At 36.1% G+C, this 26919-nt stretch overlaps 1 protein-coding gene across 1 annotated transcript in view; it reads right to left on the minus strand.

Annotated features, from left to right (window-relative positions):
- Window positions 1–26919, minus strand: part of LOC107598076 (calcium/calmodulin-dependent protein kinase kinase 1-like) — a 63723-nt gene that overhangs the window by 20145 nt on the left and 16659 nt on the right. The window contains exons 3-10 of the mRNA XM_016289339.1: window positions 20520–20927; window positions 11955–12002; window positions 11684–11737; window positions 6954–7005; window positions 6651–6784; window positions 4601–4637; window positions 3813–3834; window positions 418–506 (exon numbers count right to left, since the gene is read on the minus strand). Coding sequence (XP_016144825.1) covers window positions 418–506; window positions 3813–3834; window positions 4601–4637; window positions 6651–6784; window positions 6954–7005; window positions 11684–11737; window positions 11955–12002; window positions 20520–20822 — 739 coding nt within the window. The 5' untranslated portion in view covers window positions 20823–20927. The remainder of the gene's footprint in view (window positions 1–417; window positions 507–3812; window positions 3835–4600; window positions 4638–6650; window positions 6785–6953; window positions 7006–11683; window positions 11738–11954; window positions 12003–20519; window positions 20928–26919) is intronic.

The raw sequence follows: 26919 nt of genomic DNA on the forward strand, positions 1-26919 counted from the left end.
TTTATTCAATTTATTTGTACAGGGACAACGCACAACAACAGTGTTGTGCCAGAGTTAGCTATAAAGCTATATAAAGTTATTTACATCTTGTTTAAAGGCTCAATACAACTTCAGCTGTCGACATATATGTTGATCACCATAAAGTTATTTAGACTTGTCTAAATAGAAGATAGAGATTTTCTTGAGACAGAACTCTCTTGGGTCTTTATTTTTACATAAGTAATGATTCATGACAGGCACTGTAGGAGTAGTAGGAGTTTGGAGTTTGCTTCACTCTTCTCTACTGGGAATTATTTAACTTCAGATGCTCTGTTACAAAATCCATGTCAAGGTGGTCTCCTAAAAACTAAAAATGGAACTCAGTGAGGTCGACCCAGCAATTCGAAAATGGTTTTTAAAATAAAGGAAATGACTCACAGTACTCGATGCCAAGAACAATGTCTCTGAAGTAGCAGCGGGCCTGGTCCTCACTGAACGGACTGTCGCTGGGGACCTCCATCACAGGGCTGGTGACCAATAGAGACACTTTATTGTAAGTTAACTGATAAAGTACTAATAAAAGACAGTAACAGACAACAATGATTCAGGAAGAGAAACACTGAACGAAATTATAGGTGGAGAGATCAAAACTTTTGATACAATATACTGTCTGAAATGTCCTCTTGATGTGGCTTTAACATGAAACCACCCTAGTGAAAAATAAATATACTAAAAAGTATTTGAAATACATTTATGCCCAGCTAAGTATACTACAAATACATGTACCTACAGTGGGGCAAAAAAGTATTTAGTCAGCCACCAATTGTGCAAGTTCTCCCACTTAAAGATGAGAGAGGCCTGTAATTTTCATCATAGGTATACCTCAACTATGAGAGACAAAATGAGAAAAAAAAATCCAGAAAATCACATTGTAGGATTTTTAAAGAATTAATTGGTAAATTCCTCGGTAAAATAAGTATTTGGTCACCTACAAACAAGCAAGATTTCTGGCTCTCACAGACCTGTAACTTCTTCTTTAAGAGGCTCCTCTGTCCTCCACTCGTTACCTGTATTAATGGCATCTGTTTGAACTTAATAAAAATATTCTGCAATTGTACTTAAAGTCTGCTAAATTAGAACTAATTTTGTACCCAATGCACTTTAATTGTGCGGAAGTAGTGCTGAAGTCCAACTAAATATATACTGAAGTATATTTGATTGTGTTAAAGTAGAACTATTGCAAGTATACTTTAGGTACACTTTACATATCTTGCATTTAAAGATTGATATTGTTCAAAGATCATACAATCCTGAAACACATTTTAGGCTTAATATCAAGAAATGTGCATTGTGCACTAGTACTCCAAATAAAGTTTAATTATAATTTTTTTATATCAGTAAGTCTCGAGCAATATGTCAATAAAAATGTTAATAGGTTTTAACTATACTTAGTATGAAATAAAAGTATTTTAAATACATTACTTTTTCTTTTTAACCAGGACAGCTTGAATCAATAACAATGATTCTGATTTCAGATTTTTACATACAGTACCTCTCAAAATCCTCACAGATTTTTTTTAGCAATGTATTTTATTTGCACCAGAAAAAAGAGATACATTCCTTGTATAAAATATTTAGATATTTAATATTTAAAAAGTTTTAAATGTATATTATATTTGAGATAGATTTTATCTGGAAAAACAAAAGCATTTTGCTTTATAAAACTGGACAATAAATGTTGTATTTAAAATGATTAATCAATTTGTTATTTATTGTTAAATTTAAGAGTTAAATGTGCTTATTTTTTTTTAAATTCTGAATAAATATATTATTTCATTTCCCCATTTTATTTTATGTGGCACTCATTTTTTAATGAATCAAGTGATCTGCAAACTGTATAGACTTTTGGTGAAAAACAATAGACAATTATTGGTTTATAATATATAATCCATATTGTAAGTTATTTTTGTAGTTTCGACATCTAATTTATGTTAGCCAGCTAGATAACATAAACTTGAGGCTGGAATACACTACACAACTTTTAAAATCTGAACAGATTTTAAAACGCAAGGAATCATACACTGGCCGATTTTGTAAATAGTTACAGAATGACTAAAGATCACACACTATTGTGTCTTTGTTGCTAAGAGATGTGTGACAAATAAAAATAATACATATTCTAAAATCGGCTCAAAATATCAAACAGGTTTGATATCATCTGACTTAGGGTGTACTCACACTAGGCACGGTTGCCTTGAACCGAGCCCGAGCGCGATTATCCCCCCTCCCCCCGCTGGCCTGCACTCACACTTGCACTAAACATTCCGGGCCGGAGCACACTTATGAGATAACAGAGAAAACCACTTTCGCTAATATTCTGCCGAATAATTAATAATAATTAATTGATCATTTATGCATTGATTTTCACTTGTATGTATCAGAAAATTATTACGAAGGCAGCTGACGTTAATGAAATAATTTGCAACTTTACTCGCAAACTACCTTTCCTGTTCATCAATAAGGTAAGAACCAGACCCAATATAAACCTAAATATACTTGATTAAATTAAATTAATTGAAAAGTGTAGTGTAGTAGTAGTAATAGAATATGTTTGTGGTCGTAATGATGATATAGCGCACACAAAATAGTATCTTTTCCTTGCTTCGGCGCGGTTAGCGCTCACACTGCATGCGTACCGCGCCCGAGCCCAAACGAACCGTGCCCTGGCCCACCTCTTCCAACCAGGTCAGGGCCGACTAAACGAACGAGCACGGAGCGCTCACACTAGTCAAACGAACCGGGCTTTTGGGGTCAAACGCTTTCGGGCACGGTTCAAAACGCCTAGTGTGAGTACACCCTTAATGGAATCATAGTCTAAAGCTAAAACGTCGGAGTCTGTAGCCATTATATTTTTCTACGAAAAATCCAACTTTCACCAACTAGCATGAACTTCTCCAGACTATAAATCAGCGCTAAAAGTCATGTAGTGTATTCCAGTTTTTAGTGACCTATTTCCAAATGTTTGCAAGACATACGTATATAACGCAGCACTGGGAAAGTTGTGCAACAGAACAAAGGGTGCTGGGAAACTACAGGACTGCACACACAGTAGATAGAATCCTTCAAAATGAATGGTGACTGTGAGATTTACATAAAAACCAATCACACAAACCACTTAGCACAAAACAGGGTCCTCAAAGGCCATTTCATTCATTACAGGCAGTGAATCACGATTGAGCAGAAAGGCCAAACATATTCAGCCAGGTCTAGTGAAAATAGACCATTCTGTAATTATGCAAAGTAAGTTCTAATCTGCTCTTTTCAAGGCAGAAGCCCACAAACAACATTTCTCTCCAAAACAAAGCTGGGCCACTTGGCAAAATCTCATATTCAACCGAAGTAAAATGTCACATTTGGAAAAAATGAGGTCTTGTAATAAACTGGAAGACTGCTGCCCTTTAAATTAGCTTTTTATGGCTTTAGAAATGCAGAGAAAGCAACAGAATAAATAAAAACTACAAGTACCAGAAGGAATACTGAAAAGATTAAAAATGAGTCACATTGTCTATTCAGTAACAAAAAACAAAAGATCTGATTTAGAAAAAAAAGTGAAGAGACTGAGTGAGAACATAAGTACTTAATTAATCCCTTTGGAACAAGGGAAGAAAACGGGAAACTGAGTCAGATCTAAGTGATGACAGATATGCAAGACAAGACACAGTCATTGAAAGATGGGAAGAAGTGATTAATGAAACGATACAGGATGGAAGAAAGCGTGGCGAAAGCATCAATTATGCACAAAAGAGGTCTAAGTGGACACACAGAATACTCACCCCTTCTGCATCAGCTCAAACACTGTGGAAAGATCAGAAAGAGAGTCATTAAAGAAAAATCAGAGTGAAAAGACATTCTGTTATTGACAAATCCATTACTCAGAGCACTTTATGAAATATAATGTTCACAGTCCTCATATAGTATGTCATATCCTCAAATGACCCAGCTCTTTTTCACAAATAAGCATGATTTGTGCTTTTATTCGCACCATTGCACAGTGGTGTGAAGTCATTTAGGATTTTGTAGCAGTCCATCAGCACAAACACCTTATATTCATTCCTACAGTATGAGTCAGAGAAGCCAACTAAATTTGTCATACGTATGACACGCTTATTCTACAGATTCTCACTTCAGCCCATTATGAAGACAGGCTGCACAGTTTGATCTGTTTGAAACATATCACTGTCTGCTTTTCATTAAAAAGTAAAGTTTGTAATGGTAAACTTTATAGTGACAAAAGTTTTGCAGTGACAAAGTGCACAGAGGTCATTCATTTTCAATTAATGAGAGTTGGTGATCTGAGATGATATGAGTGACACTGATCTGACAAAAGTCAAAAGGGTTTAATTTTATGCAAATGAGCAGTGATGTGGTGAGACGAATAGCAATGGAGCAATGGATATATTTATATATATATATAAAATCTTCTTTGAACTGTAGTGTAATTACAATTGTACAACACTACGGGTCTAATGGGTGTTTCAGCTACTGTAAAAACACCATCATTTGTTGAGTCTATTACACATTTTACCATTTTACAACTAAATTGATATTAAAAAGAACATACCCATGTGAAGGCTGTCCTCTGCTGGATCATCCAGCACCTGAAATAGAAACCTTATTAAAAACACCACCTGCTACAGGCACTGTATGGCACTATGTCCAGGTTTTTGTGTCTAGGAAAATATGTAACACCCATAACAAATCTGACTTGAGTTTATCGGTTTTTAATTATTTTTATGCATTTTCTTCATTTCATTTTCTGAGAGACAAAATTTTAAAAGACCATGATTGATTACTTCCTTAGCTTGCTCAGTGATAAAGCTGTGTGTGCAAATATGATGGAAAAAAATTGCTGAAGCCTATGTCACTCTACACCACTGCTTGTTGGAAAAAAAACAGCCAAGCTACTGGCACAGCGCCGCTGATGAGATTCGATAAGCATCAGGTGCTTCATCCTTCACTGCCAGCAGAGCACCATTTCTGAATTGCTCCTAATGGCCACGCACACACTCCTAACTTAAGACTATACTTGGACTGACAGTAGGAGAGCCCAGGTGATTGGAGTGTAGGTGGTTCCTCTGCCTCACTTTCTAAGTTTCCTTTAAACATTTTTCATGCTCGGATTCAATTTCTATCTCACACGCACGCTCTCACCCCTCTTTTCTAATTTTGCTGATGTACGTGGGTGCTGCTGTGATTGAAGAGCACTCGGACGGAACCACAGTGGGAGAGAAGGAAAAGCGCTTTTCTCCTTCAGCATCCCTCCATTCTGGCTTAATTTTTTTTATCCTGTGATTGATCGCACTCCTCTCCACATCCCATTCTCAGGAGCATTAAGGGCGTCTCTCTTCAACAGATTTACTCCTAGCTGATTTTCAGTGTCTCTATTATTTTTTTCTCCTCTTTGGCACAAACTACATAATGATACATGACTAGTTTGAAATATAGTTTGGTTATTGAGCTGTTAGGGTAATTGCGTTCACTTCCTTCCAAATTTCATCTCTTTGTATTTTGATTATTTTATTATTAAATATACAGTGGGTAACGGAAAGTATTCAGACCCCCTTAAATTTTTCACTCTTTGCTATATTGCAGCCATTTGCTAAAATCATTTAAGTTATTTTTTTTCCTCATGTGAGATGGTGAGAAATAAGATTCTCTGGTCTGATGAGACCAAGATAGAACTTTTTGGCCTTAATTCTAAGCGGTATGTGTGGAGAAAACCAGGCACTGCTCATCACCTGTCCAATACAGTCCCAACAGTGAAGCATGGTGGTGGCAGCATCATGCTGTGGGGGTGTTTTTCAGCTGCAGGGACAGGACGACTGGTTGGGAAGGACATTCAAAGGAGAAATGTTTAAAGTACCCTTATTTTTGGGTTATGAAAGGTTCATATTTTGGTTTTGAGAGTCCCCAACAACAGGTTGACATGCATGCAAGGTCAAAAAACACTTTCATTGTCTTATATGCATTTATTTTTACCTTATTTGCTCAACGACTTCCAAATGATTCGCTCAACGATTAATTTTCCAAACCTCTCCTTTGCATGACGCTAATCTGCAGTGATTGGTCAAATTGGTCTCATTTTCATTTCATCATGTCTGTAATGCCTGATAAAGCAGCGTTTGTGAGCGCAGTGCTGCTTTGTGTACAGCGTTACCGGGGAAACAGCTATTTTTACTGCTCCAAAAGCATCACCTAGTGGCCAAGAATGAATTTGCATTTTCATTCAAACCAACAAGTGGGCAGGCAATATGCTAATGTTTCATGTTGACCTCAACATGAAACGACTCGTTTCAATGATTCAAACTCTTTTGAGAGACAACTTTATAAACGGTGCACTTTCAGATTGAAAACTTTGCAGGATGTTTTCATTCACTTAGAGCTGTGTTACACACTGCATGAAAGGTAATTTTCAAAAATCCATAATAGGGGCACTTTAATAATTAATAAGAAGTTTGTTCGTAACAAAGTATTTTTAGGAAGAACATTTAGAAGAGAAGAACAGATTATTATTTTTTTCTATTAAATTATTCATTAATTAATTTTATTACTTAGCAGACGTTTATTAACAGTGTATCACATGAATTAAGGAATATGGCCACAGTCCTTACCTCAACCAATTTAACTATGTTGAGGTGGTCCAGTTTTTTCAGGATGGCTATCTCCTGGTAAACTCTCTCTAGAGGACCAAGCACCTTGGGCTGCTCCCCCTGGGCTGCTTTAGGACCTCGGGGAGGAGGGCGGCCTGCAAAGAGAAAGAATGCAACTAAGTTTACTGCTTCATTTAAATACTGAATTCTTCAGCTGGTTTAGAGGACTGCCTCAACATCTGCCTCACAGGACAACATCTGCTGTGCATAACATCTGCATACATCTGGTTTCAAATTAGAACTTAATTTAAATGCCATACATACGGGGAAAACCATACTGTTTCATCAGCTTCTTCTTAGATACCACTTTCATTGCCTGCAAAACAAGTAAGACACAGATGAAAAGAGCAAAACAGCCAATCTTGCCAAGACTAAGGTCTGAACTACGGTAGGTGTTCTCAAACACACATATTTCCATCTATAAAGTAGGTGACACAATCAACTGACTTTTCCATTTACGTGTTAATCAAACAAAGCTTTCACAGAGTTTAATCCACTGCAGCCCTCTCGTTTGCTTCTGGCCTTGATGGGACACTCAGTGTTCCTGCGTAGGTGATTGCTAAAGTGAATGCGGAAATTTGGTCACAAACAGTGAGTGACAGACAGACTGTAAGAAGCAAGCAGACCAAAGTACTTGTGATTTGTAAATCAACTTGTTTTTTTTTTAAAGAAACGAAACAAATGGGTTGTGCACATTCCACCGCTGATGCTTGGATCAGATGTCTTTGTAAGCAATTAAAATGTTAATCAAAACAATTGCTTCTGGCACACAGAACTGGGCTTATAAAATCTACACTTCCTGGAAAACATATTGAGTCATCTGTATCTTTTTACAATGGAAGACGTCTATTACAGAAGAATTGTGCACCTGTGTCTTTTCTGCTGGGATGAAAGTCACAGAGACGTACATAGTGCGCAAACAGAAAATTTGGAGACTTATGTAACGTGGGAAGTGCTCTCTCTGAATCTCTGCCACTCTGCTCATTACAGTCAGAAAATGAAATGGCAATACAACAGGCTGCCCATTTCTAACACCTGCGGCTTCATAATGAGTGAGATCTGGACAAATTCAAAATTCCTTGAGTTTTTCATGATACAATTTCACATATTGTCATGGAGAGGATTCAAAGTTTAGCTGAAGCATAAACCCTGTGGTCTTTTCCCTTAATTTTTCATGCTACACTCTTAAAAATAAAGGTGCTTCAAAAGCTTCTTCAAGCTATGCCATAGAAGAACCATTTTTGGTTCCACAAAGAACCATTCAGTCAAAGGTTATTTAAAGAACCATCTCTTTCTTGATTTTTTGTAATCTGAAGAACCTTATTTCGCCACAAAGAACCTTTTGTGAAACAGAAAGGTTCTTCAGATGTTAAAGTTTCTTTATGGAACCATTTAGACAAAAAGGTTCTTCTATGGCATCGTGAAGCACCTTTATTTTTAAGAGTGTATAAAATCCAATATCTCAGAATTATAAATGTTTAAAAGACACACATGGCCCTTCATCTTAAATATGAAAGTACACAACTTTAGACGTGAATCCATAATAGTTAGCAATAAGAAAGAGTGCTTTTCTCCTCGCTCTCAAAGACAGCTGGAGGAGGCTACGTCTGTTGTGCTGACGAGTTTAAATAACTCAGTTCGTCAAAGAGTGAAGAGGAAACCATGAATGTTTTATGAACATGTCGGAGGTGAGCACAATGAAAGAAAATTGCTATTTAGAATGCAGCAGGGATGGAAAGAACTGAAGCATCAGAATGCAAACGACTGGGAAACGATGGGATGAATCAGCAAGTAAGCAATACATAAATACAGTTTGCTGTAGGAGGTGATGGATCTATATTTACTGTAATCTATGAAAAATACAGTGGGGTCAACAAGGAAAACGCCTCTCTTTTGCGATATTAAATAACAATATAGATAACTTTTCTCCTCGCTACAGTTTTTTTTTCTTTATTTATTTTTTAAGTGTTCGCCAAGGCTGCACTAATATTGTGAAATATTACTACAATTAAAAAAAAAAACAGTTTTCTATTTTTATATGATTTAAAATGTAATTTATTCCAGTGATGACAAAGCTGAATTTTCAGCAGCCATTACTCCAGCCTTCAGTATCATATGATCTTTCAGAAATCATTCTAATATGATGATGTCGAGCGCAAGAAACATTTCTTATTATTATCATCAATGTCAAAAACGGTTATACATTGTATAATATGTTACATTATAACATTGATCCATTAAAAACATGCTTGCTGAATAAAATTATTCATTTCTATTAAAAATTCTTGCTGACCCCAACTCAACTTTACAATGTGCTAAGATTAGAAGTTGGAAAATGTTAAATGGGATTACATACTGTAAAATAACTAAATAACCAAAACAATAATGCAACACTTCCAACATTCCATTAAATAACTTATATATAAACCTATATATTTGAACGACAAGAAAAATGTAAAACTGAATGGTTTCTGATGATAAGTTTCAACCATGGTTGAAAAAGAGTGAAAGACAGGCAGAAAACAGACAGATGTTGCAAAGGGGAGAAAAAATGCAAGAAAAATGAAGAACAAGATATAATATAAGGATTAATTCTACCTGTAAAGAAAAAGAGAATGTGTGGTAATTGTTAGAACGGTAAAACCTTGCTTTGTGAGGCCAGTGGAGTGTAAAGGCCAGAGACGGGGGCAGCCTCACTCTACTCTGCCTTTATGAAGGGATTTGATCTCTGTCCTCTATTCATCCTTGCTGTTATATATCCACACAGCATGAATTAATGAATGCAGCTGGGAACTGGGAGCTATATTTTGCTTTCAGACACATTGTCTATTATGACAGATGATTATGAGGAGCAGAGGAAAATATTCAAATGTGATCATGAGGCCAGCAAAAAGATGAACTACAAACAAGGGAGAAAATAGCATTATTAGGTACACCTAATACCAAATAAGATGCCCTTTATACACTGATACATTATGTCACGTTGAATTGTGATCCTAGTTTGTTAACATTTCAGAAAAACCAAGAATTGTTGCTTTTTTCTTTCCCACTGTTCTGCTATTGAAAGCCCATTCCCTTCAAGGTTATGATTTCAGCTGTGCCTTTCTCCTGTTGGGAGAAGTGCTAGTTTGAGTGTTTGTGGCCTTTTTTCTCAGCTTGAAGGAGTCTGACCAATCTCATCTGACCTCTCTCATTAACAAAGTGTTTTCTTTCAGTGAATAGGCTCTCAATAGATGTGATTTTCTTTAGCACTACTTGTACACTCTAAAGACAGAGGTGTGCACAAGCGTCTGTCCATCTGGCATCCTGTCTAGCACCAACAACACTAAGACGTTAACACTGTGTCTTCCTTATTTCGCATCTAAACCTTTTGAGCATATTTACATCCTTTACATACATTCCATATAGTCTAATCATTAATGGATGAGTTCACCCAAAAATGAAAAACTGAAAATATTCGTTCCACCCAAAGATGTAGATACGTTTGTTTCTTCATCGGAACAGATTTGGAGAAATTTATAATTACATCACTTGCTCAGCAGTGGATCCTCTGCAGTGAATGGGAGCCATCAGAATGAGACAAACAGCTGATAAAAACATCACAATAATCCACAAGTAATCAAAGGACCCCTGTCCATTAATTAATTTTGTGAAGTGAAGAGCTGTGTGCTTGTAAGCAACAAATCCATCAAGACATTTTTTCACTTGTTCCCTGTAGGATCTGTTATTATGGATTATGGACTTGTATTTTTGCCAGTAGCAATTGTTTAAAGTTAAATGCTTTAATTATGGATTTGTTTCTTACAAACACAGCTTTTCACTTCACAAGAAATTAATTCATGGACTGAAGTCATGGATTATTGTGATGCTTTTATAAGCTGTTTGGACTCTGATTCTGACGGCACCCATTCATTGTAGAGGATCCATTGGTGAGCAAGTGATTTCTTGCAAAATTTCTCCAAATCTGTTCTGATGAAGAAACAAACTCATATAAGGGTGAATAAATTTTCAGCAAATTTTCATTTTTGGGTGAACTATTCCTTTAATATGAGCTCATAAAAACTGCATACATAATCATAAAACAATTTGAAAATGCTGAGTAACGTAGTTTTATGTCACACTGCAGGACATTTCAAGGTATTCAGGTATTCTGACACATTGATTCCAACTGTTAGTCTACCATATGCTGCCTCCATTCACACGCATGAGCACAGCTTTAACATATTTTATGCTTATTAATGCTGAAAATCTCACTTTCTGTCATGTACCTCTTCTTGAAAAACTTGAAACATATCTTATTTACTTCACGTGGGCACCTGATTAGTAAAATTGGAAAGTGTGTCCATAAAAATGTCCATTTAAAAATAGATTTCCATTTAACAAGTCCTACCACAGGGCTTGGTGACAAAATATTACTGTTTTTAGGACAAGATGAAAATGAAAGACCAGTCATTTTTAGATATAAGTAAATGTCAATTACATATACAGAATTTAAATTTTATTTCTGTCCATATTGTTTATTTTGATGAACATAATTTGAATAGAACCTTTTATGCTTGTGTTCTTTGCAGTCCAGGCAATGATGAGAATAAGGACAGTAAAATTACTTCCTGTGTGTCTATCTATTTGTATGCATGTTTGTTTGGTTGTGTGCATATGTGATCAACAGTGATGGTGTTTGGGGGCTGATATAAACATCTCCAAATGAAATTAAGGACTGCTGTACATTCCTGTCATTTCTGTTATATCACAACCCTCCCTCATCTGCTCTCATTTTCATAACCATTCAATCTATCCTGCCTCTCCTCCATCATCCTCTCTGTCATGCTGCTTTTCTCTTTCCAATCTCTTTCCCGCATTATATTGTTTTTTTCCATTTACTTTACATTTTCACTTCTTCACAATATGCACGTCATGACTGTGTCTAAAGCTGAACTGTGTAATTTCTGCACGTCATGCTGCAACAAGGACAATTTATTTTCAAATATACTTACGTAATATTTGTCATCATCCTCGTTGTACGCCAGCTTGACAACACCATATGAGCCCTTTAAGACAGAAGAAATGGATAGAGGAAAAAAGATAAACAAAACAGGTAGAGTGAGATGAGTCAGACTATGAGACTGTGCTGTGGGTCAGTAAGGGTCAGTGTCTGAATGCTTGAATGACTGCCATGAAACAACATGGCCATGAGATTTTTCTGATGTTTATATGCATGTCGACTATAAAAATAACTCAATAGGAGTATGATGCAGGTGAGCTTACCTTCCCAATCTCACTCTTTAACTTGTACTGGTTAAGCTGGATGCAATCCTGAGATTGTGAAAAAGCAAGCAAGAAAGAGAGAGAAGAGCAGAGAAAGAGAGAGAATGGAATCAATCCCAGCTACACACACAAAGGAGTCGTGACACTATATTAATATACTTCACACCAGAGGGAACATGTAAGCCAGTTACAGGTGGAAACAACAAATCATTTGTTTCATAACCTATTCCATATAGAAACTGCAAAAGAAAAGATTTTAAAATACTTTTGCATCCTGGTTGACTCTGACAGCAAATACCACAATCTCAATACTATTTTACTACTGACAGAAAGACTGATCCACTTTGCAGTTAATTCTGTTCAAGAAAGGCCATTTAAACATTGGTTTTCATTGAAGAACTTTTTAATTGACATTAAGGTCATTTTGCATAACTGAATTCATTAAACATGGAAAAAGTATATAATTTTCTTTCAGCAAGAAAATCAAACCTTTCATTTTTTTATTTTGAATCAGGGAACAAATGGAGGAAATCGCTGACTTCTGTTTTTAACAAGCTGTCATATCATTGTGCCCATGAGATGATGCCACGACTGTATCAACTGCTGCAAATACAATAAATGTTTTTTTCCAAAAGTCTGAAGATTTATGCACAGCTATGTCATTTGCTTACATCCATCTGCTTGGTTAAGATGCCTTTAGAGTAATCAAACTATGAAGTAAGAGAATTATCTCCACCATTCACGAAATCATGACTGAACTGTTCCAAACCCATGGTCTGAACAAGACCACAAGACCATATTATTAAAGAAGAAATGCATCTTAAAAAACAGGGTGTTTGATGTCTTTGAATCAGCTGCTAAGTGTGAAAAGACTCACATGCGGCCAAGTTGGCAAAGCAATAACTATATCTGAATCAGCAACCTCGGTTTATTGTCAACTGCAAACTTTTCTCCACAGCAGGGAACATTACTACTGCAAACAATTCTGCCCTAATAACAGAAATTTGACAAGCCTTGCTTTCTACTAGCTGGAATGCACTGCAAATGTAGCATTATAAAGAATATAAAACAAGACCTTTATGTTTACTTTAAACATAATACATTTTACTTTACTTTTACCAAGATGGACTTGCTTTTACTTTAAAAGCAATACATTTAGTTTGATTAAAAACATCAACAAACATCATTTTCTTTTGATTCATTGTTTTGTTGTGCTGTACTGAAAAATGTGGCTCTAAAACTGAGGTAAAAGTTACAACCCTGCTCAACATCATTTCAGAAATTGCATAAATATTGAGGCAAGGACTCTGAGTAACAGGAAGAAAGACTGTAGTAGTGGTAAAAGCAAAAATTTGAGGAAGAACTTCTCTGGGAGAGGAACCTCGCTGAGAATGCACACACAGAACAATTTGATACTCTTAGTGCAAGAAAAGGTTTTAATGGTTCTTAAGTTTATTTACAGATAATGAGAAGAACTAAAAAAATGAAGACTGAGAGGCAGAGAGAGAAAGAAAGAAAGAGAGAGGACGGAAGAGAGGGACACTAGATTCCTGGCTGAGCCTAGACTATTACTGGCACATGCTCAGTGAGCCCTGCATTGCAGTATTCCCACACGCACACGCACACGCACACGCACAGGCACACGCACACGCACACAGGTTTGTTTTTATGGTTTATGGGGACTCTCCATAGGCGTAATGGTTTTTATACTGTACAAACCGTATTTTCTATTGCCCTACACCAACCCTACCCCTAAGCCTACCCCTCACAGGAAACTTTGTGCATTTTTAGATTTTCAAAAAAACTCATTCTGATTTATTTATAAGCCTTTTGAATTACGGGGACACTGAAAATGTCCTCATAAATCACCTTCTCGTTGTAATATCTATGTCATACCCATGTTATTATACAAATTTGTGTCCTCATAAACCACATAAACATGCACACACACACACACAAATGATCAAAACTTACCAACAACAAGAGCTTAAAAGTGATTATAGATGACTAGAAGGAGTTACTTTAGACAAGACCTTAAATTTGTTCAGAAGTAAAAAGTAGGGATTCATATTTATGGTATATGACTTTCTTCTTTCAGATGAATCCAATCGGAGTTGTATTAAAAATTGCCCTAGCTATTCCAAGCGTTATCATTGCAGTGGGTGGGTGTTTCTGTTGAACAATCCACAAGTTGTCAAATAAAGTGCGCGCACCCATAATAAAACGTGCCTCACATGGCTCTGGGGAGTGAATAAAGGCCTCCTGTAGCGAATCCATGCATTTTTGTTAGAAAAATGTCCATATTTCAAATGTAATAAACACTTTTCTCTCACTTCCGGTATCTGTCATACGCAAAAGCCGTTCCAGCGCACACCTCTGAGATATGCTAGTCTCGCGAGTTTGTTTACAGGAGTACGTTTTATGGATGCACACACTTTATTTGACGACTTGTGGATTGTTCAACAGAAACACCCACCCACCCACTGCAATGATAACGCTTGGAATAGCCAGGGAAATTTTTAATATAACTCCGATTGGATGCGTCTGAAAGAAGAAAGTCATATACACCTAGGATGCCTCGAGGGTGAGTAAAACTAATTTTCATTTTTGGGTGAACTAACCCTTTAAACCAATAAACCGCAAAATATAATCATGTTTTCACTGAGGGAAATAAAATGTTTAAGCGTGACAGTGGAGGATTAGCACACAGGCTCAATTTTCACTTTGTCCTCTTCCAGGTTGGTCCTTTTTTTCTTTTTAAACCCGGATTAGACTGGATCATCTTGGGTTTAAGTAAGATACAACCATATTGTGCATTCAAATGTTGTACTACGATAACATCTGGGATCACAGCGTGTAAGTGGTGTAGGTTATGCTGGGTAATGCTGGAGGTGAAGCATGAGTTTATTATGACCAAAGGAGAGTGAAAGAAAAAGTACATGAGAACAAAGTGGAAAAGGGCAAAAGGGAAAAAGAAACAGAGAAAGAGCAAAAGCAAAGAGAGAGTGTAGGCAAAAGCGAGGGAGGAAGAGAAATATCCAGTGATGTGAAATCTGACAGTCAATTACTTTGACTGCTCCATGTACCTTAACCAAAACAGCCTCACATTACTGCTCACACTTCAGCTGGAGTGTCAAGGCAGAGAGAAGATTGTGTATGACAGCTGTCTGAAGTCTGAGGGAAAATACGACAGATAGAGAGACAGGACCCCAGACTTTTTTTTCTTGTCCTATAAGTCAAAGAAAACAGTAGAGTCTCAAAGATGTGACTGGAGCTGCTGGGAGGAAGAGAAAGAGACAATGAAGGAAAGAGAGACTGAGAAGTTGAGACCATTAGAAACATGATAAACAGGCTCAGGATACGAAGCAAACAGCTCACCTCAACATCAGAAAAATAAATTAAAACAAAAATCCACATAAAATGGGTCTCATTTATTAGTAACTGTGCAAAACCAGATGAGAGCACATCACTTTGTTCTTACTCCGTTCTAATGTTGATGGATCTGCATTATTGTAATTTTGCACCTAGTAATTAGTATAATATAAATATACACCCAGACCATCTCCATTTAAGGGATATTTCACATTTCTAATAATAATATTTAGCTTAACAAATTCCACATCCCTAAAGACTGTTTTTTTTTTCGTTTTACATTTCCGTTCAAAAGTTTGGGGTCAACCTTTTTAAAGGGGTCATATGATGTGCTTTCAATTGTTCCTTTCTCTTTGGAGTGTTAAAAGCTCTTGGTGCATAAAGAAGATCTGTAAAGTCTCAAATCCAAAGAGATATTCTTTATAAAAGTGAAGAGTCAGCCACGCCTACCTGAAACGGCTCATTCTAACATGCCCCCACATATCTACGTCATTATGTGGGAAGATTTGCATAATGCCGCCCAAATGTTCACGCAAAGAAAGAAGGTGTAACTTTTATTCTCGCTGTAGTATTGTTGTTGCCGCCGCCATGTCGTAAAGACGCTGTGTGCTTCGTTGTGAAAGCGAAACTACTTTGTTTGGTCTTCCAAAAGAGGACGATATCTGCTTCGTCATGCCTGGAGCTGATCTGTGCTGGTTGCTGAGGAAATACAACAACTTTGCGCTGTGGATCACCGGATCGGCTTTCACCGTCTGTCACATGTGGTTGCCGCAAGCCCTCCGGACGCTCCTTAGTCGAATCCTCCTGGGAGAGTAGACTACAATGCCGGCTGTTCTGACTCACAGAACAAGTAAGTTTTTTATATTTAAAGAGTTTTTATATTTTATATATTTAAAGCGAGTTCTTTGGGCAGTGTAGAGTAGGACTTGTAGTTTGTCATTTCTCCGATCACAAATGCAGACATGGTTTTATGTTTAAGCGGCGCGATGCAACGCAATGCGTAAAAAGACATTATAAGTCATTATAATCCATAATTATGTCACCACTGGATGCAACGAATGCCTTGTTTAGAATGGGTTTTCATGTTTTTGAATCATGCTCCGGCCAGACAGGGCATCATCACAGTATGGTAGGGGCGTAACATTTCTGTCACAAGCTTGAGGTATTCGGCCAATCATAACGCACTGGATAGCTGGCCAATCACAGCACACCTCGCTTTTCAGACCGATGAGCTTTGTAAAAATCGACGTGTTTCAGAAAGGTGGGGCATAGAGGAGAAACAATAATGTACAGTATGTGGAAAATAATTAAATAAAATAATTTAAAAAAAAAAAATTTTAACCTTAAACCGCATAAACACATTTCATTACACCAAATACACAAAATAATGTTCTTTTTAGCAGCATCATATGACCCCTTTAAAAAAATAATAATAATATTTTTACACAGCAAGGATGAAATAACTTTGATGAAAAGTTCTATTTCAAATAAATGCAATCCTTCTGAACTAATCAAAGAAACCTGAAAAAAACACAGTTTCCAGAAAAGTATAAATAGCACAACTGTTTTCAACACTGATAATAACATGAAATGTTTCTAATTATAATTTCATAATATGATTTATATTATAAAGTAATAATCCTATATTTACACATCATCCATGCTTAACCCTTTCCTGATCAAATGAATTCAAGTTAAGTAAAAATTGTACCGACAACATTTTGAACAGTAGTGTACAATTCTTCTATCACTTATTCTATGAAAATGTTCCTACACCGTTTTTTTTTACAGTTATGAGCATAGTTAGCAAATGAGATGCAATATAATTATATTCCCTCAAGATGCTGCTTTGAAATGATACATTGATAAGTTAATGAAACAGAAAACCATAAAGTATAATTTTCCCTGCAGAACAATAACAATCCATCAATGTAAAGCCCTTCTCCACAGCCCTTTCCACCAGTGATAACCATCTCACAGGCAGTAAAGTAAATCATGCCAGAACATGTGAGAAAGTGGGAAAGATACGCTGCGTTCCTCTAATCTCTGCTTTATGAGGCTTCCTCTAACTACCAGCGATCATATCAGAGACTGCAGCCCTTTCTGCCACTAAAACAAATAGTACTGAGATATTAGAGATTAACAATAAGATTTTACTACACTACACTGTCTTTACTACACAATTTTCATTTATACAGTAATAAAGCTGTCAATAGAATATCTTTGTGAAAAATAATTATTTATGATTAAGGTACACTTTAAAAAAATATATAAATAAAAAAGGCCAACTTCAACCAGACAAGACTTGTCAAACAAACTTAAAGGGTTAGTTCACCCAAAAATGAAAAATCTGTCTTTAATTACTCACCCTCATTTGGTTCCAAACCCGTAAGACCTTTGTTCATCTTCGGAACACAAATTAAGATATTTTTGATGGAATCCAAGAGCTTTCTGACCCTGCATAGACAGCAACGCACTGAACCACTGATGTAACATGGACTATTTTAATGATGTCCGTACTGCCTTTCTGGGCCTTGAACGTGTCAGTTGCGCTGCTGTCTTTGGGTTTGGAACAACATGAGGGTGTGTAATTAATGACAGAATTTTCATTTTTGGGCGAACTCACAAAATAAGTTTACATGAATTTTACATGATTAGTTCACCCAGAAACAAATATTCTGTCATCATTTACTTACCCTCATGTCATTCCAAACCCATATGACCATCTTTCTTCTGTGGAACACCAAATGTAATTTTGACAACACACTAGTTGCCCTTTTTCATGCAATTACAAATAATGGAGACTCAAGCTTTCCAGCTGTGGCCAATAGCAATTCGTGTCTACATATACATCAACCTAGGCTACAATCACAATATCTATGTCTGTTAGTCCAACTTCACAAAAATGGGTCTAAAGTGGTTTTATGACATTTAGAAAAATAATTCCTTCAGTCCAACTGAAATTAAGCTTTTAAAACGCATGTAAATGCACTGATAACTTACTAACTCAACTGGATGAGTTTGAATGTGTACACCATATTAATCAATTAATTTAAAAAGTGTTCTGTGGAAAAAACTCAAATGGGTTTAAAATGACATGAGGGTGAGTAAATAATGACAGACTTTTAGTAAATAGAAGCCTATCATTTAAGTACTCCAGTACGAACGTACATTAAAAAGATTCAAACTACATCAATGACAGTAAATAGCTTAAGTGCTAAGAGTGTTTCCCCTCTGTGCCTATCACTGGATGAGTGTTAGATGAGAAGTACATGTCCAGCTGATGCTCCTCTCAGAGCAGAGTGCCTCTCACACTACAGATAGAAGATGAGGAGCACCGCTGCCTTTCAGTGTCTCAGCCCTCAGAAAGGCTTGAGCCCCATTAACACACACAAACATATAGCCAGCAGAAATGTGGGCACACACACAGATCATCTCTACAGGTCAGAACACAGATATTATTTGATGGGAGCAGGTTGTTAGGAGGGGGAGGGTGCTGAGGCTGTGTATGAATGAAAGAAGCCTTATTAATGTTTGGCTGTATGGGTCGCCACATGACCTGGACACTAATCACAGGAAATGAGTTTTGCTTCAAACACACACACACACATATATATAGCACAAGCTCTTCATGCTATATATGAGAGGATTTCATACAAGAAAATCAGTCAGATGTGACCAGATGTTAATAACTATAAAAGACTTGATACTGCAAATCAATCCAAAACAGTAATCAGTAGTGGACGACCAATATATCACCAAGGCTGATATATCAATTGTTATTTGACAGTTTTTATTATAAGATTTCCTGTTTAGCTGATTAGCATCGAAACACAGTATACCACCCATTCACAGTTTTCATAAGTTTACTGTATTTTTTTAATGGTATATGCAAAAAAGTGTTATAGCATTTTCCTTTTTGTTATTATTAGGAAGGCAAATGCTATAATGCTTTTTCATATACCAACAGCATTCAGCAAATTAACATCACTTCTATCCTGACAACTCTCAGAGGGTTTGGCATGGTAATGTACATGACGGAATAGATCTCCTACGCTGCTGCTGCTGTGGCAGAGCAAGTACCGAGACTTGCTACTGCCAATGCATCCACAACATGCCGCTGTGAGCATGTAAGAAATACTGCTGCTGCACATATAACATACATGAAATAACCCCCATATAGCATACATGAATCACCTCGTAGCAGATCTATACAGGTGGAGCTAGGGAAGGTGGAGGGTTTCTGATGTGCGCTGCAACTGCTACAGCAAGCACTGGCTGAGTATTTAAATGTTAAGCAGCAAGCTCATTGGCTGCTGATACAAAAAGAACCAATCAGCTGCACCATGTGACAATGATGTCATTATGTCAGATTGAGTTAGACCTATCAGACAGTGCCATCTAGAGTTTCATGAAAGAAATTCGGATTTAAACAAATCTTTGAATATCTAGTAAATATTTAATTTCAAGAAACTCACAAACATTAAGGGATACAATCCATTTATGCAAATTTTGTGCAATTTCAAATCAATGATTTCAAACTATTCAGTGCTACTGTATATTCAGTTGGCTGCTATGTTATATACACTGTGAACTATGTGTAAAATTAGTGTCACCTGGTCTTTATTTGAGAAAATATAATTTTGTACCATATTACTGTTAGTTTCAGTGTTTACTGCCTTTTACATTTTTTTTATTCTTTAAAAACACTACAGTATATTAGGATTACAGAATAATTTAAATAAATGGCCTATTTCTAATTTAGTTAATATTATGTCAAATAAAAATCTATTTTATTGTCTTTAAGGGGTCATGCATTTTTCAAAAATACAGTATAAGAGGTCACTGCACTAAAAAATAAAGTTTCAAAACTCAAAACTTCCTCATTAGTATTAAAGGGGTCACATGATGCAATTTCATTTTTTCCTTTCTCTTTGGAGTGTTACAAGCTCTTGGTGCATAAAGAAGATCTGTAAATTTGCAAAGACTAAAGTCCCAAATCCAAAGAGATATTCTTTATAAAAGTTAAGAGTCAGCCACACCTACCTAAAACCTTTTATTGAAACCAAGCTGCCAAAATAACTATCGACCAATAGTAATCAGTCATAAAAGTTCTAAAAATTATAGTATGTTTAAGTATATGTGGAATCATATTTCCACTGCAAATCCAGGAGATACTGTAATTTTTCTCACCTGCGAGTCTGAGATGGACACTCGCTTGGACTCAATGGTTGGCTGTCTGGCTATTCGGGAATAGCGGTCAGCCCCGCTCCCAGAAGACACGTACGTTCCTCTCTCCTGCAATGACATCTTCCGGCCTGACAGGTGTGGCCTCATGGGCAGAGCTTTCTTAACACCTGTCCCATTCTTCACTACACTGGAGGAGGGATCAGACCTTAGTGACACCACAGACATCTTGTCAGTCATCTCAGCCTCCTGGGAGGAGTCTGGGTCAGGGTCCACCCCCACACAACCAGGATCACTGCTCATCGCCATGACGATGGAGTAGGAGGAGCTTGGAGGCAGGGAGGATGGGGGTGTGGGGTTTTCGCATTAATTGTTCCACCTCCAATGTCGGCTTGCAGTTACAGGAAGCTGTAGCTATACAGACAGATAAAGAGAGGAAGGAAACAAAGACAGAGTTTGTTACTGAAATGTAATTTCGTTACATAGATTTCGGTCTTTCCTCATTTAAGTAGACAGGTACAGAATTTTAACAAGATGGCTGCTGTGTGGACTGACTTCCAAAAGCATTGGTTCTCAAACAGGCTATATTGATATTACACTTAATTAAATTAATATTACATTTATTATAAATATACTTAAACTATTTAACTTTATTAAAATGCTAAAAACAAACAGACAATAAAGATGTAAACTGGAATCAAATGTCTTTTTCCCTCACTACCAATTGTTTTTATTTAAGAACATACACTTCTTGAAACTCCTGAATCACAAAATGAAATGTAGTTCATTCATTTACTCTACCTATATCAACACTCCAGTTTTGATGACTGTAACTGATAGTAGATGATTTGTATCAGTAAACAGCCATGTCAGCCTGGCTGATTAAAGGGTTAGTTCATCCAAAAATGAAAATTAGCCCACAAATTACTCACCCTCAAGTCATCCTAGGTGTATATGACTTTCTTCTTTCAGACGAATCCAGTCGGAGTTATATAAAAAATTGTCTTTGATCTTTCAAGCTGTTTAATGCCACTCAGCGGGTGTTGCATGCATCAGTCCAAAATAAGTTAAATAAAAAAGCGCCCATCCATTACAAAAGTGTCTCACACGGCTCCGGGGGGTGAACAAAGGCCTCCTGAAGCGAATCGATGCATTTTTGTAAGAAAAATATCCATATTCAAAACGCAATAATATATGGCTGGAAAGGCCTACAGGAGGCCTTTGTTCACCCCCCGGAGCCGTGTGAGACAATTTTTTTTATGAATGGGCACTTTTTATTTCACTTCTTTTGGACTGATGCATGCAACACCCGCTGAGTGGTATTAAACAGCTTGAAAGATCAAAGACAATTTTTTATATAACTCCGACTGGATTCGTCTGAAAGAAGAAAGTCATATACACCTAGGATGACTTGAGGGTGAGTAATTTGTGGGCTAATTTTCATTTTTGGGTGAACTAACCCTTTAACGCAAGTGTGTTCTGTTATCAAATATTTTTAGAATTTTTTTAGTACATTTTGTTTTTTTTCTCATTTTTTTATTTTAATTTTTTTAATGTATCTGTAAAATATTATAATATTTTGAAAATTCTAATCATTTATAATAACATTACAATAATCAATATTAATATACTGTATTCTATTAATATGACAATGAATAAATAATAAAAGCAAAAAACTTTAAACAGACAAACAAAAAAATATTTAAAAAAAAACGCTTGAAGTGTTAAAAAAAGAAAACATTGCAATATATCTGGTTTTATATATATATATATATATATATATATATATATATATATATATTCATCCAATCAAATTTCATTGCTCCTTTAAAAAATGAAAGGCTCCGCACAAACATTATCAGTCCTCAACTTAATTTTGGGCTCTAATGAGGATCAGTTATGCCTTGATCATGCTCTCCGTGGCATTTTTCTGGCATTAACTGTGTGGAGGGTGTGAATATTACTGGCAGCAAGGTGCCAATGAAGCCATCCATACGTGACCAGCTAATTGAAAAAAAAGTGTGTTTCTCAGGGAGCCCAATTTCCTCAGACGGGAGATAATTAGGAGCCACCACTGTGAACAAGAACGGCTTTGTACTTACTGACTTGTGTGTATGTGTGCATCCTATTTCCCTCAGAGCCTTTAGACTCTAAATAATAATCTATCTATCTTTCTGGGGTTTGTTTGTGGAAGACTGTGACAGTGAGAGAGTCTTTTTCTCTATCCATACACAGGCTGCGCATGAGACGGCTGCCTAAGGCCTATTGATTAACACACTGCAGAGTCAGACTGGACCCCACTGCAACAGAGCTTTAGAAAAGCTAACAAATCATTATAAACATTACAGGACCCTGAACCCAAACTGCACATTACATAAAACATGAAACAGTAAAATATACTAACATAAACAAGAGATCAAAACAAAGAAAAAGAGAGAATATTACAGCGAATTTAAGTATAGAAGTTTTAAAAAACACACACTTACTTACGCTATGTTTGGTGTCAGTAAGGAGTCAGTAAAAAAATAAAAAATAAGCAACACAACTGTTTTCAACATTGATAATAACAAGAAACGTTTCCTGAGCAGCAAATCAGAATATTAGAATGATTTCTGAAGGATCATGTGACACTGAAGACTAGAGTAATGGCTGCTGAAAATTTTGCTTTACCATCACAGGAACAAATAATTTGAAAATAAATTAAAATAGAAAACTGTTATTTTAAATTTAAATGTATATAAAAATGTATATTAAAAATATTATTATAAATGTACTGTAACGGTAAACAAATATTTGTACTGTTATAATTTACAATTAGAATACATTTTATATACATTTACAAATCAAAGAAATAAAATAAATTCTTTAAAAAAAAAATTGACAAAAAAAAAAAAAACACTTCTGGTAATCGACCAAGCTGACACAGTCATATATTGTACTCCCAAAAATCTCCATTTACACTGCATTTTACAATACCAATAACCCCATAAAACACAAACATGGTCATATGAAAGGTTATAAAGTTTTTATGAAGCTTCTGTAAATTCTGAGCAATGTTATGTTCCCATTTACCCACATTACTCTCCAAATCAATCAATTTATGGCAGTCAAATATTTATCTTCTAACTGTCTGATATTCAGGACTGAGAAAATATGCAAATAGCTTACACATTGCCTGAAGTGCCCAAAATTTGCACAGACTGATCACATATCCTGACCCTATCTGTCTGTCTGCTGGCAGCAAGGCCACTGTGCTCTCTTCTCACATCAATGTCTCTCTTATGATCAGACATTGTTCGCTACATACAGAGAGAATCAAAGCAGCCCTGGACATCTGCTTGAGTCTTTGTTTTATAGATAAAAGAGGTGGAAATACAAAATACAGCTTTCTACATGGAAATAAAGAGGGATAGAAAGCAGAAGACAAAGACATAGGAATTAATTTCTTCATCCACTCTCATACTGTTCCAGACATCACCCTTCATTTCCTACTGCTATTGTCTCGTTCCACATGCAACCCATTTCAGAGAATCCTCTATGAGGGCATGGAGTATTACCATAGGAAATGCAGCTGAACAATAGAAATGTCTTTAAATGTCGCCAATTTAAATGGCTGATATTAAAATGTTTTGTTGGCCTATACTGAACTAAGAAAGTAAATAGCTAAATCTGGCATCCTAAACATGAGTTACATATTTGATTTCAGGATTATTACATTGCTTAGCTTATTAAAACAGGAAGAAATGAGCAAATGTAAAGCTGATCTAATATTGTATCTCAATGCCAAATCAGCATGGAACATCTATATGCAATTCAAGTGTATCTGCAAAGGTTTGGCTCATAAATATTAAATAGGTTACGTGACTAGACAGTCTAGCAAGACTACCTGGCAATGTCAACATGGGCTAATTAATATTCATGAGCCAGGCCTTCATACTAATATACTAGGATTCTAAAACTCATTCCAGCACCATGTCTCACAGCACACAGTTCAAAGAGCCCCTGTTTCAACACTGGGTCAAAGCATTGTCCTCCTGCCAGACTCAGCACTGGGGCAGTTTTATCTTAATGCTACCAGAAGATTTAGGCCACGGCTGTATCTGGGATGTACAGACTGAGAGCAAAAACATTCCCGCTAAGACAACGCTCACAACACGTAAGAAATGCCTCGCAATAAACATACACACAGACACACTACACTGATAACTAATGCAGATCTGTTTGAATCTGAATTGAATTTGAACTCTTTATAATCACATATCCAAGAATCCAACCATTCGATAATTAACACCACAATCAAGCAAGACTGCAAATGATGTGCATTTTTGATTAATTTTGAAATAAATATAACTTATGTAATGCGAGTACTGAAATACTCCACTATTAATAAATTAAATTAATTGGGTCCCTTTTTAAAAATATGTATTCAGTGTGAATTTATTTCACTAAGTTACTGAACCTTTAAGTTATTAACATTAAAATCATGTTTATAGAAAATGCAGACACAATTTAAATGTAACTTATTCCTGTGATGGCAAAGCTGAATTTTCAGCAGCTATTACTCTAGTTCTCAGTGGCACATGATTCCTCAGAAATATTTTTATTTATATTTAATATATTTCTTAAGGATTCTTTGAAGAACAGAAAGCTCAAAATAGCATTTATTTGAAATTAGGAATATTATGTAACAAATGTATTTAATTCTACTTTTGATCTATTTATTCCATCCTTCCCGAACAAAAGCAATTTCTTAAAAAAAAAAAAAAACTAACTAACCCCAAACTTGAACAGAAGTATAGATATCAGTCAAATTGAAACATACTATTATTTGTCACTTTCAACACAAATGTGTTCAGTAATCATTTCAATATTATCTACAGGCATCTGAAACGTAATGTTACAAGAGCGCAGTGTATGTATGTCACATTCACGAGGCTACCATGCACGCTTGGCTTGTCAAAATCCAACATGTTCAGCAAATTCATGTGCGGAAGTATTTCACTTTAAACACTGATTATGTTCACTGTAAACACCATGATAGTGTGTAAAACGTACATGACAACAAGCACAACATCCCAGAGTAGAAACAACACATAGCTGGCTTTCTAAATGTATACAGTTATGCCAGCTCTGACATACATTATATACATATACAGTATATAAAATTTTATTTTGTTCCACTTTAGGTGCATACAAATTTTTGTTCATAGATTAGCAGGGCAGTTAAAAAAAAAAAAGAGAATATTGTAATCCTCAGACTTCACTTCCTCCTGGGCAGATGGCCATCTGATAACAACATAAGAGAGGCACCATAAGAGAATTCTTGGTTCATCAGGACTCATCTTTAAAAATAGAGAATTTGACTCATCCAGACACGTATACTTTCACAACCATGGAAAGTGAGAGACTAATGTTACATGCTACAAGCCTTAAATGCCCTACAATGATCTATCTGTCTGCATTTCTTCCTGTCCATGCAGTCAGTTTTAGGTGTCACTCTAGTCGCACACTCAGATCTCTGTAACAAGAGCTGAATCACTAGGCCCATGGAATCTGCACCCACAGGTTCTAGGCATATTTATGTTTTGTCCTCATTATAACTGCAGCTTAAAAGAGTTCTATGTTAATGTCTACATAGGAGGGCAAATCTAAATAATTAATTTGGCTAATTAAGAAAAGTATGTTAGTGAAAGGCAATGCAAGGCAAGTTTATTTATATAGCACATTTCATACACAATGGTAATTCAAAGTGCTTAACATAAAATAAAAGAAAATAATAATACAAAAATAATCACAACAATAAAATAAGGAATTTAAAAACTTTGAAAATGATTTAAAAATTGATTTAAGAGGTTTAAAATGAATTTCTGTCTCCAAAATCACACCAAGATTCCTGACTTGATCTTTAGTTGTTAGACCCCTAGAGTCAAGGTATGCATTCACCTTGAGAACTTCATCTTTGTTTCCAAATGCAATGACTTCAGTTTTTTCCTTGTTTAACTTAAGAAAGTTCTGGCACATCCAACCGTTAATTTCAGAGTCAATGGGGCAGTAGTCATTTGGCGATAAGGCTAGGTAAATCTGGGTATCATCAGCATAGCTGTGATAGGCAATTTGGTTCTTTCTCATTATTTGACTTAGTGGGAGCATATACAGGCTAAACAAGAGCAGTGCAAGAATTGAGCCTTGTGGGACTCCACATGTCATGGACGTCCACTTAGACTTGTGCTCTCCTATACTCACATAATAACCTCTCCCTTCTAAGTATGACCTGAACCATTTGATTACCATCCCAGAAAGCCAGACCCAGTTTTCCAGTCTCTCTAGAAGTATGTTATGATCGACAAGAAAGGACTGTCAACACATTTAAAAGTGCTTATATTCTATTCAATTCAATTCAATTCAA

Source organism: Sinocyclocheilus grahami, unplaced genomic scaffold (assembly GCF_001515645.1).
Source record: "Sinocyclocheilus grahami isolate Dianchi unplaced genomic scaffold, SAMN03320097.WGS_v1.1 scaffold12.1, whole genome shotgun sequence".
In the NCBI taxonomy this organism is placed as follows: domain Eukaryota; kingdom Metazoa; phylum Chordata; class Actinopteri; order Cypriniformes; family Cyprinidae; genus Sinocyclocheilus; species Sinocyclocheilus grahami.